We start from the raw sequence: 15,915 nt of genomic DNA on the forward strand, positions 1-15,915 counted from the left end.
CTATCGTATTTATACCCTTCAAAGTCCTCAGAATTCAACTAATTCCAGCAGGCAAAGACCATGCTACCCATGAGACAATTAAGAGGTGTGGACAAACTAAAATCCCCCACTTGGCATTATAACAAAAACATGTTTACACATCATACGCCAAAATGCCCACAACAACCTGGAGCTCTTCACTGGAGCTCTCTGGAAACTGCAGAAGGCAAGCCACACTCACCACAAGGACTCCTCATTCTAGCCCCTCCCTTTCTGACTCCAGTAAGTGAGCCTTCACCTAAAGCCTGAAGAATCTTTTTGTCACCAAGGTATTGGTTCTTGTCAATATAACTTCCTGATTAAAGGTCCTCCCTGACAGAAGGAACACAAAGACCAAGCTTCATTATCTCTGGATAATGTGAAGGCTTGGTTTAGTCCAGGAATCAGCAGATTAGCTAGGTTCTCACATTAGAGTGTGGCTAGTTAAGTGCCAATGGGCTGCTACCACACAGCTGGAGCTGTCCTGGCAATGGCAGCTGTGCCAGATTAATTTACATTCTCTCCACACAGCCATTCAGCTACTGCAGGCAGCTGCAGCTGCCTGGTTTTGAACAAGCTAGTTTACTGCAGATGTAAAATTTGGTTATATTTCATAAAGAGTTAAGAGCACTGAAGGCTACAGAGGATGGGAAGTGGCCTAAAAACTACAAAAAAAAAAGAGCAGGGAAGAGGGTGTGTAGGTGGAAATGGACAAATAAAGCCAACTCAAGTGATCTTCAGAGATGGGTGACCACACAGCCACACTCACATCTCAGTGCCCATTGCAAGAACCCAAACAAGATTTTCTTTGTGTTATTTTCATCCAACTCTTTACACTGGCTGTCTTTCCTTCCATAGCATCTGCTTATTGTGGCCTGGTGAATCTCTGTCATGACCCTGACCAATTTTCTAGAAAGCTCTACCTGTACTGTGGAGCATATAGCAGACTTGTGGCTCCAAGAAGCTAGAAAGAGATTCAACAGGGAAATGTCTCAACCTAAGATAAAAATATTCCATATAATATCTAAACCCATCTCAGAACCTGCCAAAACCTATCCTTCTTATACTCCATACCAATGCACCACCACCCATCCATGCTGAAACAAGCTGATGAACGCTTTATTGGAGAACAGATAAATTAACCAGGAAAATAAAGTAACAAAAACAAAGTAAACAAACAAACAAAACCCCAGGAAAATAAAAGTCTGGACAAGCATTCCATCACATCCATTAGACCCAGCCTATTTCACAGAAGACAGTTTCAGTCTTCAGGGATTCTGGGCACCTAGCCTCTTTCAGATAAGGCATCACTTAGAGTGACAAGTTCCTGAAAATCCAACTGGAGTGTAGCTTATTGGCAAACACTGCAATGAAAAAGCAGATGCCTTCGGTCTCACATGGGCCAAAATTAGCTCCTGGCTCACTTTTTACACATGCAAAATAATCAAGGATGCCTGTTTAGCCATCTTGCTGAGGAGAAAGAATTCCACCTATAGAACTGGGGCAAGTACAAAGGAAATGGCAGATGTTCTAACAGTGCAGCCATCTTTGCCTGAAGCTCTGAATGCATGCAGTGGTTTGCTTTAGCACTAACCTAGAAGAATTTTGTCAAATCTGCTTACAAGACAGTGGTGCTGACACATCAACTTTGGAAATACCCAAGGGGGGATGGGCCCTTTCTCATGGAGTACTAGTGCCATCTAGTGGCAGCCTGCTTCACAGTTCACAGCACCCTAGCACGGATACCTCTCTGCCTTCTATTATGGGCCTGGTTTGTGTTTGCTCTCCCAGAGGCCCCTTCCCCCAAGAGCATAAAAGAAACTAGAACATGAGTGTCATTACCTACAGGTAAAGCTTAAATTCTGAAGCAGATGGTACTAGATGCTATAATACCCTGTGCTGCATTCTCTTCACTGTGAGTATTGTAAATAAGATAAATATGCAGAAAGAAGCTCTAGGAACCACCAAACAGTCACACAGTAACCATTTCCCTGCCGGGCTACCGACATCAAACTCCAGACTCCCAAGCACCTTCTCCAGCCTCAGCTGCTTCAGACTGGGTGACCTAGGTGTTTAGCAAATGTGCACTGAACATCCTACTGCCAAGCGCTGGGCAAACACACACAGACTAGATACTTTTTGAAATCCCAACATGTTCAAAGCAACACCTGAATTTCTGCTGAGATTCCTATTAAATCATTTATGTGGTGGATCAAAGCAGAAGGCTCACCCGCCCCTTGCCTTACCCACATTTGATCTTTAACTGTATAACCCTGACCTGGGACTTCTCCAAACCTGCTCCTCTTCTCTAGACTCCCAGAGGGTTCTGATCTTCATAATCTGAAACTGTTGCTGAGACAAACTTGAAACCTAGTAGCACCAGAGCCATTTCCTGATCACACTGCACCTCCCTCCGTCTTAGCAGGGAAACAGAAAGTGAACTATATGCCTGCCTTTTGCAGAAACTGTGAGAAAACATACATGAAATCCATTATGAACTCCTAGCTATAAGCAAACTATTACATAAGCAGATATCACCAACTTTTCACCTGACATGACTCAAACCACTCACTGCACAGCAATTCCTTATTTCCCCTATTCCTAACACCTGGCAACTACTGTTCAGATCCCTGCTACTTGAATCCGCTTACCGAAAAACAAAAACAAACCAAAACTGCACGTAGGTAGAAGGAATCATGAAGTACTTGTCCTTCTGGGACTGGCTAATTCCACTTAGGAAAATGTCCCCCAAACACATCTGTGTTGAATCACAAAACAGGATGTTTCTCAAGGTGGAGAGTATCCCCTTAGATAAATACCCCACTCTATGAGCGCTGCTTCCTTTCCACAGGATGCCTTTCCACTTTGTTCACTCTGAGGTGTAGAAGTCTTTAGGTTGGGATCATCTACCTGTCTATTTTTATTTTTGCTGCTTTTTTTTTTTTTTTTTTTTTTGGTGGCATCCCCAGGAAATCAGTACCAGGAGATTGGCAACATTAGAAAAGTCTCTCCTGTTTGGTTTTCAGAGCTTTACAGTTTCAGGTCATAACTTTAAATCTCCAGTCCTGCCCAGTGGTGCACACCTTTAGCCCTAGCACTCAGGAGGCAGAGGAAGGCAAATCTGTGAGTTTGAGGCCAGCCTTGGTCTCCAGAGTGAGTTCCAGAATAGCCAGGGCCACACAGAAAACATCATCTTGAAAAACAAAAATAAAATAAAAAAAACAAACAAACATTGTGGTTCAGTACCACAGAGATGGCTCAGTGGGAAGAGGCACCCATGCATAGGCTTGACAGCGTGAGAGTTTTTAGTTTTTAAAAAAAGATTTACTTTTTCGGGGTGTGGTGATGCACAGCTTTAGTCCCAGCACTAGGAAGCAGAGGTAGGTGAATTTCTGTGAATTTGAGGTCAGCTTGGTTTACAGAATGAGTTCCAGGACAGCCAGGGCTGTCGCACAGAGAAATGCTGTCTCGAAAAACCAAAAGGAAAAAAAAAAGAATTTACTTTTATTTTATATGTATTTTGCCTGCATATACATAGTCGTAGTTTTGTAACATGCTTTGAAACTGGAAAATTTAAGACCTCCAGCTTTGCTATTTCTCAAGACAGCACATATAATAAGTCTCTGGGTTCCATCCCTAGTACTACAAAACCCAAATTAATTCAAAACAAAGACCAAATCATCTGCAAACAGATAAACTTTTCCCCTTTCTGGCACAAATGTCTTTCTTCTTTATGGCATGCTGGTGTCATGCTGAGCAGAAGTAAAAATAACTGGTGCCTCACACTGGCTCTTTGATGTCCCCCAAATACTGACATCCTAAATCTCTCAGTTACTGGAAGTGGGAGGTACAGAGCATGCGTGAGTGCGTGCGTGCGTGTGTGCGTAAGATACCACAGAAAGGAACTGTGGAACTCTTGCCTCTTCTTAATCCTTAGCTGTGAGGTGACTGCTGTTGTTTACAGGCTTCTGCTATGACATTCCACCTTGCCCATGGCCAAACACAATAGAAGCACTTAGTAATTAACCTCCAAAGCAGGAGGACAAAATATTTCCTTTCTCTTGGTTAGCTGGTTATTTCAAGCATTTGTTATAGTAATGGAAAACTAACAGTGGATAGCTTACCTTGTCCATATATTTGACTATTCTTTCCTGTGGCTACTGATTTCTAGTTTCACTCCAGAAAAGGATCCCTTAGATGATAGTTTTTATCTACTTGGGAGAGAGAACTGGTGTTTAAAGTGTCCTAATTCTAAAATGAATTTTAATTCAACCAGAGGTACTTAGGGGAAAATAATTCAAAGTATCACTAAGAAAGTTTAGTATACAAAGGACACTCTTCACCAAGCCTGAAAAATTAACACTTGCCACATCATTCTTCTTATGACATGAACTAGTGACAAATGTTGCTTGTTCAATATCTTTCTTTTTTTCCAAAGCCCCCTCCCCTAAACAAAGTCTTTTGCTAGGCAGTGGTGACACACACTTTTTTTTTTTTTACTTTATTTATTTTATGTATATGGACACTGTTTTCATGCACAGCAGAAGAGGGAATCAGATCACATTACAGATGGTTGAAAGTCACCATGTGGGTGCTGGGAAATGAACTCAGGTCCTCTGGAAGAACAGCCAGTGCTCTTAACCTCTGAGCTATCTCTCCAGCCCCGTTCAATATCTTTCTAGAAAGCAAATTTAACAGTAGCACACAGCATTTCTGCGTATCAAGCACTATATATTTTCACAGCAGTAACACAGACACTATTAGTATTTTTTTCTGTCTGAGGAAACTGGAGCACAGAAAAATTGAGTGAATCTGGCCAAAACTGAATAGCTAAGTGTTGGAGACAAAAACCAAACACACAATCTGGTACCAGAAAGAAAAATATATAAATACTTCTAACATTGCAATCTTCATTCCTTTTTGGTTAAGTTGATTATAAAGGAAGAGGTAATTTAAGACAAACACTCTTACAGCCTAGATAGCAAAGAAGATAGCCAGAAGGATGAAGTTAAGACACCATGAATACCACTGAACCCTCACCTTAGGAATATTAAGTACCATCTGTCTCCCCAAAATTTGCTCATCATCCTCGGCATTTTGTTTATGTAAAAGCAAGTGTTTATTATCTCTGCTATGTACATCATCATAATCTTCATAAAGTTTCCTATGCTTATGATGTTTATGTTGGGTCAGCTATAATTTTTACTAACTGTTATTTGCAACAGTTAATCTCCCAGTACGATGATGATTTTACATCTTAGTACTTGCACTGTGAGCTATCTTGGAGAAAGCGTCACTGTATGCTTGTAAAGGGTTCTTTTGCTTCTGATAGGCAGAATGTTCTGTGTATCTGCTAGGTCCCCTCAGTCTACACTGTCACTGAAGTTTGCTGCTTTCTCAGTCTTTTTCTGTTGGGCTGCTCTACCAGTCATAAATCTGTAACTTTTTTGTGTGCCCCAAGGTATTACTTCCTTTTGTTCTATTAATGTCTGCTTTACATAGTCAATCATCTCTTGGTATCTTAGGGTTTTCTTGCTGTGGAGGGACACCATGGACATGGCAACTCTTATAAAGGAAAACATTTAACTGGGGCTGGTTTACAGTTTAGTGGTTTAGTCCATTATTATTATTATTATTATTGTGGGCTACAGGGCAGTCTGCAAGCAGACATGGTGCTGGAGAAGGAGCTGAGAGCTCTACATCTTGATCTGAAGGCAGCCAGGAAGAGGCTCTCATTCCACACTGGGCAGAGTATGAGCATAAGAAACCTCAAAGCCCACACCTATTCCAACAAGGCCACACCTCCTAACAGTGTCACTCCCTGTGAACCAAGTATTCCAACACATGAGTCTATGGAGGCCAAACCTATTTAAATTACCACAGTATCTATGGACTAGATCTAGGCCTCCTGCGTGGTCTGAATGAGAATGCTGACCCACTGGTTCAGGCATTTGAACAGTTGGCCCCAATAGTGGTGCTGCTTGGGGGAGAATTAGGAGGTGCCTTGTTGGAGGATGTATGTCACTGGGGTAGCTTTGAGATCATATAGCCCTATCCTACACTTCTAGTTTGTGCTCGCTACTTCATGTTTGCTGTTAAGGTGCTCTGGTCATTGTGTTTTACCATTGCAATGGGAACTGAAACCAATAACCCCCGTGGATACCCAAATCCACTGATACTCCACACTCTTCTATTTGTATATAAACTGCACATATCCTCCCATACTTTGAACCTCTTATACATAATGGTTATAGAATACAGTTTGAGAAGAACAGTAAAAGGTCTGACATGTTTAATGCAGGAGCCATTCTTCCCTCAGGTATTTTTATTTGTGGTTGGCTGAATCCATGGCTACAGTTCCATGGATACACAGACTGACCATGCATTTATAACTCTTCTGGCTATCATTTCTATTTAATGTTTTTCCTTTCACTTTTAGCCACTATGTACTCACAAACCCAGGACAGGCTTTTGTAGACAGCATAACCTCAGGGCCTGATTTAAAACCCTTCCAGTCACTCTGTCTGTCTTTTGTTCAGGGGTCCCATGCTGCATTTAAGATATCACCAGTAAGGAGGAACTTACTGCCACTGTTTTTTATTGTATAGCTTTTTTGGTGTTTCCTGTATTCCTTTATGCTTAATTTTTTTTTTAAAATACAGATATTCCTTTTTTGTTTTCTTTTGCATATTCTCTATTAGGGTCTTCTCTGAGGTTACCACAGGATGTACATAAAACATAACAATATTTTAAGCTGATAGTAACTTTAACTGTAAACATTCTACTTTCTTACATTACCTCCACTGTGACTGACATCACAAATTATACCTTTTTGTTGTTGTGAATCCATTAGTACTTTTGAAGAGTTTTTGTTTCTTGCATTTCAAACTCTATACTATTTAAAAGTGATTTACATATGAACACCATATTACAGAATTCTGTATGTCCATGAAGATTTATACCAGTAAGCCCACTGTGAGCTGAAAATGCAGTTAGCACATCTAATCTCCCAAACATCAAAGCTTAGCAACAGAGGGCAATGTAGAATGCTTACTCTTTACTTGTGGATGTGTACTGACTGGTAACTGTAGCCTGCTGCTGATGCTCAGCCACCATACTAAAAGGGCATTATTATCATATATTCTAGCCTGTCAAAGGATCAAAAGTCAGAGCACAGTCTCTTAGGCTGCTAACATGGTTCTGTAGGTGAGGTGCTTACTCTCAAGTCTGATGACTTGAGTTGGATTCCTGGGTTCCATATAGCATACGATAGAGTAGAGCCCCACAAACTGCCCTCTGACCTCTAAATGTGCATATACAAACAAATAAAATTTTAAAAACCAAAATAAAAAATACAGTTTCTTAAAGATGAAAAGCCCTCAATCGGGAACTATTAGTATATTTACTTACTAACAGACTTTATAATTTTACATGCATTTGTGTTGCATTTAGTCTTTGTTCCTAAATACTGGGATTACAGGAACAATGTATCTGGTTTCTCCTTCCCCTGCTTTTTTGTGTATGTATGCATATTTATGTGAGGTCAGCCTTGGTTCTTCCTCAGGTACTGTTCACCTTAGTTTTTAGGAAAGGGTCTCTTGCTGGGACCTGGGGCTCACTGATTAGACTCAAATTCTGCCTCCCAAGTGCAGAGACTACGGTGAGCATGTGCTGTCCCACTCAGACTCCTGAAGAAGTACTTCACTGACTGTGCTGTCTTCCCAAGCCCTGTTGCTTCCTTCTTCATTAAAACACAACACAACACAACACAACAACCCCCCCCACGCACACATAGGCTCTCACTAGGTAGCCTTAGATGGTCTGGAACTTGCTATATAAAATAGGCTGGCCTGGCTTGGAACTCATAGTGATTCTCCTGCATCCACCTCTCAAGTACTAGGATAAGGATGTGTGCCATCATGCCTGACCCTCTTCCTAATTTTTGAAGAATAGTTTTACCAAATAAAGACTTGGCTAGAGGTTGCTTTCAGCACTTTAATCTAACAAACTTCTTGGTTTACAAGGTCTCTGCTAAAAAATCCACTGATTTTTATAAATGCTATACTGGAAGAAGGAAGGAAGGAAGGGAGGAAGGGAGGGAGGGAGGGAGGGAGGGAGGGAGGAAGGAAGGAAGGAAGGAAGGGAGGAAGGCAGGGTCTTACAGGTTAGGCTGGCTGAAGTAAAACTGGCTACGTAGAGCAGGCTAGCTTTGAACTCACAGAGCTCTATCTATCGGCCTGCCTCTGCCTCCTGAGTGCTGAGACTGAAGGTATCAACCACCATACTTGGTTCTTTTCTCCTGTCCACCCTTTCCTTTCTTCAAATGTGTGGATATTTTGCCTGCATTTATGTCTGTGAACTGTATGCATGTGTACCTGGTGCCTTAAGGAGGTTAGAAGGTCATTGGGTCCCTTAAAACTAAAGTTACAAATAGTTGTGGGCTGCCATGAGGGTGCTGGGAATTGAATCCAGGCACTCTGGAAGAGCAGCCAAGTGCTCTTAACCTCTGAGTCATCTCTCAGCAGTTATTATATTTGTATTTACTTTGTGTATATGTATGTGGGCATGTGTGCCAGCCATAATATCATGTATATGGAGATCAAAGGATTTCTTAGCAGCCAAACAGGGCTTCCTGATACTTTGGCTCTCCTTTACATAGAATGCAATGCCTGCTCTGCCCCAGATCAGCTTCCTTTACTTCTCCTATCAGCCAATATCTAAGCTCATGCTACTTCCTGGCCAGAACATTCCTTCACCCTTCTCACTCGCTTTTGTTATGTTCTTCTTTCTGTGTCTTAGCTCAGGTGTCTTCTGCTTAAGTGTTCCACTCAGTGCCTGACCCCCCAGACAACCACAGGAAGTCTTATTGTGCTTTCCTATTCCAAGAGGCCAGAACTGTCAGGACAATTGGTACAGAACAACCTGAAGTGGGGACAACTTGCAAAATGGCATGCATTATCAACTCTAAAAATACACACAGGTTTCACAGAGACATTTAATATTATTATTAAAACAATGGAGTAAAGTTTTTATTGGTTGATTCTCTAACCTTTACCTTGGAGTAAACAAACAAGGCAATACTCAGTATCATGTACTTTTATAAAATGACTTAAAACACGTCTAGAGGGAAGGCAATGTCCACTAGAAACTCATAAGCAGCTGGTGAATTTTTTTAAGAGGTCCTTATTAAAGAGAAGAAGCACTTTCTGCAGTAGGCGACTGCACACCTCTCGCCTTTCTGAAATGATTATTATGGGAGAAAACTTAAGTGAAAAACCTACCAGACATAACACAGATGTTTAGTTCTTTAATCAAAGAAGTGTCACTACGACTCTGAAAATGGCAGGAAGTGTATATGTGTCTATGTGCTGTATTTGAGCACAGGACAGGGAAAAGAGCAAGCAAGAAGAAAAAACTCTTCACATTTTGAGTCACAGTATCTGCTTTTACAAAATGACATAGACAAGAGATCCTGAGCTTTGCAACTGGAATCTCACAAGTAATCTCATCTCTGTAACCATGCTAACTACCATCATAAAGCACTGATCTTCACTCACTTCATGAAAAGGAACAGGCAAACTGTTCTTGTGCATCAACAAGCAGATCATAGAACATAAATGACATGGGCCACCAGGACAGCGCAAGCCAAAATTCAAGAATGTGTTAGGAAAAAACCTCTCTCCCTTACCTTTCGGCAGCGAGGATTAGGGCAACTGAACCTTTTCACATCACTGTCCAACAGAGCAGGGAAACTACAGGAAGGGCACCTGGAACAAACATGAAGGTAGTGTCTCTCAAGACGGTTGAGTCAGTTTCACGGGATTGTGCCACCAAGATGGGGTGTTATGCAAGGCAGACAGCGCTTTGTACTCCTTAGCTTTCACTACAACCTAGGCTGAGCTTCTTCCTATCCTTGCACTTACCAGGAACCACAGGCACCATCCCAAAGTCCAAATCTACTGTCAACCACATTTCAAGATTCCTTTATTTTCCTCCCACCCAGGGCACTGTGATTCTGCTACAAGCTAGAAGATTAGGTAGTAAGTAAGGCTTGTAGATAAAGATTGCATACATAGATGTTTTCATTATAAAGCCTAATTATTTCATTTCTTAGCAAGAAGAGCCAGAGAATACAGACAAGGCAGCTCTGCCACAGAATATTCTGGTCTGACGACAGAAGACTTCACCCTGGGGAACTCACCGGACAAGCTCATCAGCATAAGCTGCAGCAACTTCTTCCTCAGCTTTTCGTTCATAGTATTTGTACAGAATGGTTTGGGGGAGCACCTTCTCCAGTTCACTGGTTGGGAAGGAACATGTGCAGCTGCCTTCCATGCAGCTGAGCTCTGACTAGAATAAAGTAAGCAGACAAGAAAAAAGCTAACCGGCGAGTCGGAATAACAAAGAACCAAAGAAGTCAAACATATCTTTTAAAGGAAAGGATGGTGGCAAGAACACAAACATGGAGGTAACAAAGTCCTTCTCCTCTTTGAGAAATCACTCTTTAAACCAGGGAGCCATTATGTAAAAGCATAAAGGCTTTCTTTGATCCTAGCAGAGGATCCTCCAGCAGCCTAAGCTGCAGTCTACGGAGACTAAACACCAATGGCTAAGGGGACAGACAAGGCTCAATGAGCTGGAGGAGGCTGGCTTCAGTGTCTGAAGTAAGCTGCTTCCCTTGTAGGATCTGCAAGGCTGGAGACCCTCTTGGAAGGAGAGGGGAGAGGTGGTTAACTAGTTAAGAAATGGAGAGGGAGTGGTTTGGGCTTCTCTTCTGACTTTCTCTAAATGGGAATCAACAGAAAGGGGAAAGGTTCAGGGACAGCAGACCTTAAGTATGGCCTCAAGTAAAGACCTAAAGCACAACCCGCATATGCAATAGTGATGTCCCCAAGTCCTTCTTCCCATTCAGTTCTAGAATGCTGGGACAGGGGCAATTTCATACCCACATCCAGTGAAAATGCCTTAGATTGTCATTGGAGGATCACAACATGAAGCACTAACTATTCAGGCACCAAAAGTACCTGTGGCTCAAAACCCTTTCAAACAGACCTTTAAGAATAGAAAGTGCTAGGGTGGGCAGATGGTTCAGTAGTTAAGAACACACACCAGTAAGTGTAGCTCTAATCCTCCATCAAGAAAGCTTCTTTTTGCAACAGACAGACATGACTTAGAGCTGGCCAAAATACAGAGGACAACCAACATTAGGGTACCTAGCTCCAAATGATACATCTGTAACACAAGCCCCACATCTAAGGCCAAAGGAACATCATGAAAGGGGTGGAAGACTCTAAGAGCCAGAGGACCAGGATGTCAGCGGCAAGATACCATCTTCAATATTTGACAGGGAAACTGTACACACAAAATCTCAACATGCCAACATGGATGGGAGAAATCTCTCAAGCTCCCACCCCAAAATGAAGAGGTTCAGATAATTAATGGATGTCGACAGAGGGGAAAAAAAAATCATTTTTTTTCTAGGAATAACCCCTTAAACACACATATAACTCAGTAGGTTAATAAAAGGCCAAATATTTGAGAAAGGGCAGGCACAGGAGACACTGGATAGACTGTGTGTGTGATACAAATAAAGAATTACATATGAAAACCTTTAAAAATAAAAGGCCACATTCTGCATCACTGTGTTAGGTTTTTGTTTTTTTTCCTCCTTCTCTTCCTCTTTCCCCTCTTCCTCAGTACTGGGGGTGGAACCCAGGACCTTCTACTTGTTGACAAGCACTCTACTAAGCTATAGCCGCAGCCCTTCCCCTATTTATTTATTTTTACTTTGAGACAGTGTCTCACTAAATTGCTCAGGTTGGCTTTGACCTTGTTATCCTCCTGCTTCAGCCTTCTATATAGCTGGCTTACAGGCCTGTGCCACTTGGCTCACTTTTACTTTGCTATGGTTGCTGGAAGAGATATAAAACAATATACAACTCCTCTTAATATTGTTTTGCTGGTGTTGAGTGAAATTGACTCTGGACAGAGAAATATGATCTTACACTTACTATGCCTTTTTACAGAAACTATAAAGTCATTTTAAAGTATGTAAAAAAAAAATACTAATGTGCTTTCATATATTCAAACAATTGAAGACTCATCCTGAGCTCAACTTTATCTAACTGTGACCAGGAAGGTGAGGGCTGAAGCAGGGACCCATGGAGCTAGACACAAGGCATGAAGGAGCCTACTCAGAACCAACATGACCCAAATCAGGTCATGCACATATCAACCCATCAGCAGTTTGTTCCCACACAAGAAGTGTACCTGTTTATGAGCACCATCACCTTTCATATTTAGGTGCAGCACAAACATCTTACCTTTCCAGACCCAAACACTGCCTCTTGGGCATATCTGATGAGACATTCTTTGCAGAACAAGTGAGCATCAGCACACTGTGTTAGCTCCTCAAATGGAAACTCCCCATAGCAGCAGCGGCATTCAATCAGCTGGCCATCCTGCAAGCCAAAAGATACATGTGAATACCTCAAACCCTACATTCAAGGCTAAGGCCTCATCTATAACCCTACACAATGAGGTCAAAATTGACCCCTATGAGATACCAAACAACAAACTTTTTTTTTTTTCTCTGTCTAAACCTAGCTCAGAAGCTGGGCACCATGCAGTATATGTGCAATGACAGTACTTGGGACACTGAGAAAGAAGCAACTAGATCTTGAGTACAACTGGGGCTATGGAATGAGAACTTGTCTCAAAAAGCAAGTAAATAAATAACAAAACAACAAGCCCAACCCAGATTATCAGTATAGCACTACACTACAGCTAAAGAAAGACAGCAAGCAACGGCTGTTTGATGTGACTGTAAAAGAGTTAATGGCATGACACATTATCCCAGAACCTTTCTAAAGCTGAATTTTATTATTCTTGTCAGAAGATAGGAATATGAAGAGATCACAAGCAACCCTTGCTTTTGGTTAAAGAACTGAGGAAATTAATTGAAGTCAAATCCTGAAATACATGCAGAGATGCAATGTCAGTGCTCACTGAAGAGACTGCTCCAGTCTCTCACCCATGCTTGAAAAGATCACTAAGCAACTTGGCAAGTAAGGATGAGCCCTGCTCCGAGCTACATAGAGGGATCTGAGTTCTATTTCCTTCTAGGAACTGCTTAGTGGATTTCTGCTCATACTCTTTAAGAAGATATCTATCTCCTTTTAGTTCTGTTTTGGTCTTGTATTAAGATAGCCTCCCCTAGCTGATATTATTGTGATGTGAGCGAAGTACAAACTCACAAGTCAATAGGAGGTTATATAGAAAAAGTTTGCTTTCAAAAGCCAAATGAGTACACCCAGAATAAGTTAACTTGGTGAGATTTCAAAATACCTTTTGATACTGTTCTTCATTCATCTGCAGGGCAAGCAAAAAGTCTTCATGCTGAAGAATGAAAGAATCAGATATTCAGATACAAATGTAGAAAGGAAACTAGTTATTAGCATGAGTTTCAATTAATGCACATTATTAACAGTAGCTTGTCTTTTGCTACTTTGTGGCTTCTTCTAATTGTCTCCTAATAGCATCTGTTCTGGCTCAACTGCCTTCTATTTTCAATGGGCTCAATCCCCTTTCTGCATCAACTGCCTTTTCTTCTCTAACCCTACTCAAGGTTATGGCCTTATTTACTACGAAAGATTCTCCAGAGCCCTGTATAATTTCTGTGAATGATGTAGACGTTTTTCCTGACTCAACTTTGCCCCAAGCTCTTAAAGCTGCAAAACAACATTATTCTATGATTTTTGTCTTCAAACTGAACCTGTTTGTATACCAGCACAACCTTCACCTATCAACTGGTCTCTCCCTAAATTTATTCCCCCCACTCTATTGTACTGTTCCAAATTCCTGGCTTCTTCTCTCCATTACAACCACTGCAATTGAGGACCAGCCTCTAATGCCCTCCAGTCTTGGGGAGTAATTCTATTTTGAGTGGCCCAATTATTTAGAGTTTGTCTCACAGAGGCTGAGTGTATCTCCTAAGACATCACTGCCTTAGGTCCATCATTTCCACAGGGTGCCATCCTATTCCATCATAACCTTGTGGATTATTCCCACACGTAGGCATATGTTGCATAGCTCCTGCGAATGCTGTTGGTGATTGTATGAGGGCTGCGTGTCCTCAAAAGGTGCTGTGGGTTTCACCCTGTCTTCTGGAAAGAGCTGTCTCATCTGACCATCCTCCCGCTTTCCCATTTCTTTGATCTCACTGCCCTTTGACACAGTTCCTTCCTCTCTTTCTACTTGGGGAAACTCCCCTTCTCTGGTTCAGTCAATGGAATGAACCTATTTTTTTCCCCTTTTCTATGTTTTGATTGCCAAGCCTCTCTAATTCCACCTGCATTTTTTCCAGTAGCTCAGCCACTCTTCTTTTTGTTTGTTTCGAGACAGGGTTTCTCTGTGTAGCTTTGGCTGTGCTGTACCCACTTTGTAGACCAGGATGGCCTTGAACTCAGAGATCCCCTGCCTTTGCCTCCCAAGTGCTAGGATTACAGGCGTGTGCCTAGCTCCCCTATGTTATCAAAAAATAAATAAATAAACATCAGAGAAATAGAGAATGTTAACAGATCGAGTAAACTAACCAATGGATCTGTTACAGCCAGATTTTTTTTTGGTTTTTTGAAATAGGGTTTCTCTGTGTACCCTTGACTGTCCCGGACTTGCGTGGTAGACAGTCTGGCTTTGAACTCACAGAGGTCTGCCTGCCTCTGCCTCTGCGTGCTGGGATTATGGGCGTGCCTGCCCGGATACAGCCAGAAATTTAAATAGCACAACAGAGAAAGAGAAATTAGTATAGTGAAGGGCCAGTTGGTAGGTGAAGGTCAGTATACTGATATAGAAGAACAGGTTTAATTTGAAGATGCAGTCAGAACAGTGTCATTTTACAACTTCATGAGCTTGGGACAAAGTTGAAGATCCAAGAAAGAGGTTAGAAAGCCTAAGTATCTGTTCAACTATAGTACCAGAGTGTTTTAGAAATATAATAAGTCTCCATGTCATTATTTCAGAGCTACAGTGGGTATTACAAAAACCTTGCATTTTACACATTTTGCTCAAGAGAGTCATTTCAAGATTTGGAGAAATAACAAAACCAACAAATACTGCCTCGGACTGCTTTATCAGAGATATTTCCACATAAAAGTAGTTTTTCTTAAGAGACGAGGTCTCAGTACACAAGGCCTTGAACTTGTGGTGCCCCCTTAGTCCCCACGTAGCAGGGCTACAGGTTGTACACCACCCTGACTAACTAACACTGGCGTATTCTATTATTTTCTTGGTTGTCTGGGAGCTGAATATAGGACCTCACACATGCTAAGTCAAATGTTCTCCCACTCAGCTATATTCTGGGCCTTCCCTTACTAAGTTATCTAGGCTAGCCTTGAACTTTTATTAATCCTTTGGCATTTGCCTCCAGGGTAGCTGGGATTTCAGTATCACACATAAATAATATTGGCATCTTAAAAAAAATATGTGTGCAGGGAGACTGCTAAATGACCACTGCTTGCTACAAATTTAACACAGTTCAAAAACAAACAAAACGGGCCTGGAGAGATGGCTCAGAGGTTAAAAGCACTGGCTACTCTTCCAGAGGTCCTGAATTCAATCCCCAGCAACCACATGGTGGCTCACAACCATCTATAATGGTATCTGGTGCCCTCTCCTGGCCTGCAGACAACATGCAAACAGAACACTGAATATAAAATAAATATATTTTTAAAAAACACTAATTAAAAAAATAGAAAACAACAAACTTTATTTTTATAAGAACGTGGCCGAAGGTGGTGTGCATTATATCTGCACTACTTAGGTAAGGCTTTTCTGCCTTGTTATTTCCTGGTTGACAAAGGGCAAATTGCTTTTACTTTTTGCTGTGAGGCCTCAAGC

General features: G+C 41.6%; 1 protein-coding gene across 4 annotated transcripts in view; it reads right to left on the reverse strand.

The window, feature by feature from the left end:
• Rnf216 (ring finger protein 216) overlaps positions 1 to 15,915 on the reverse strand; it is a 119,887-nt gene that overhangs the window by 68,041 nt on the left and 35,931 nt on the right. For 3 of the 4 annotated variants that reach the window (XM_021652961.2, XM_021652963.2, XM_021652962.2), the window contains exons 10-13: positions 13,366 to 13,416; positions 12,342 to 12,479; positions 10,220 to 10,368; positions 9,707 to 9,785 (exon numbers count right to left, since the gene is read on the reverse strand). In XM_021652961.2, the coding sequence (XP_021508636.2) occupies positions 9,707 to 9,785; positions 10,220 to 10,368; positions 12,342 to 12,479; positions 13,366 to 13,416 (417 nt within the window). The remainder of the gene's footprint in view (positions 1 to 9,706; positions 9,786 to 10,219; positions 10,369 to 12,341; positions 12,480 to 13,365; positions 13,417 to 15,915) is intronic. The other variant, XM_060368066.1, reaches the window with a different exon arrangement.

Source organism: Meriones unguiculatus, chromosome 15 (assembly GCF_030254825.1).
Source record: "Meriones unguiculatus strain TT.TT164.6M chromosome 15, Bangor_MerUng_6.1, whole genome shotgun sequence".
In the NCBI taxonomy this organism is placed as follows: Eukaryota; Metazoa; Chordata; class Mammalia; order Rodentia; family Muridae; genus Meriones; species Meriones unguiculatus.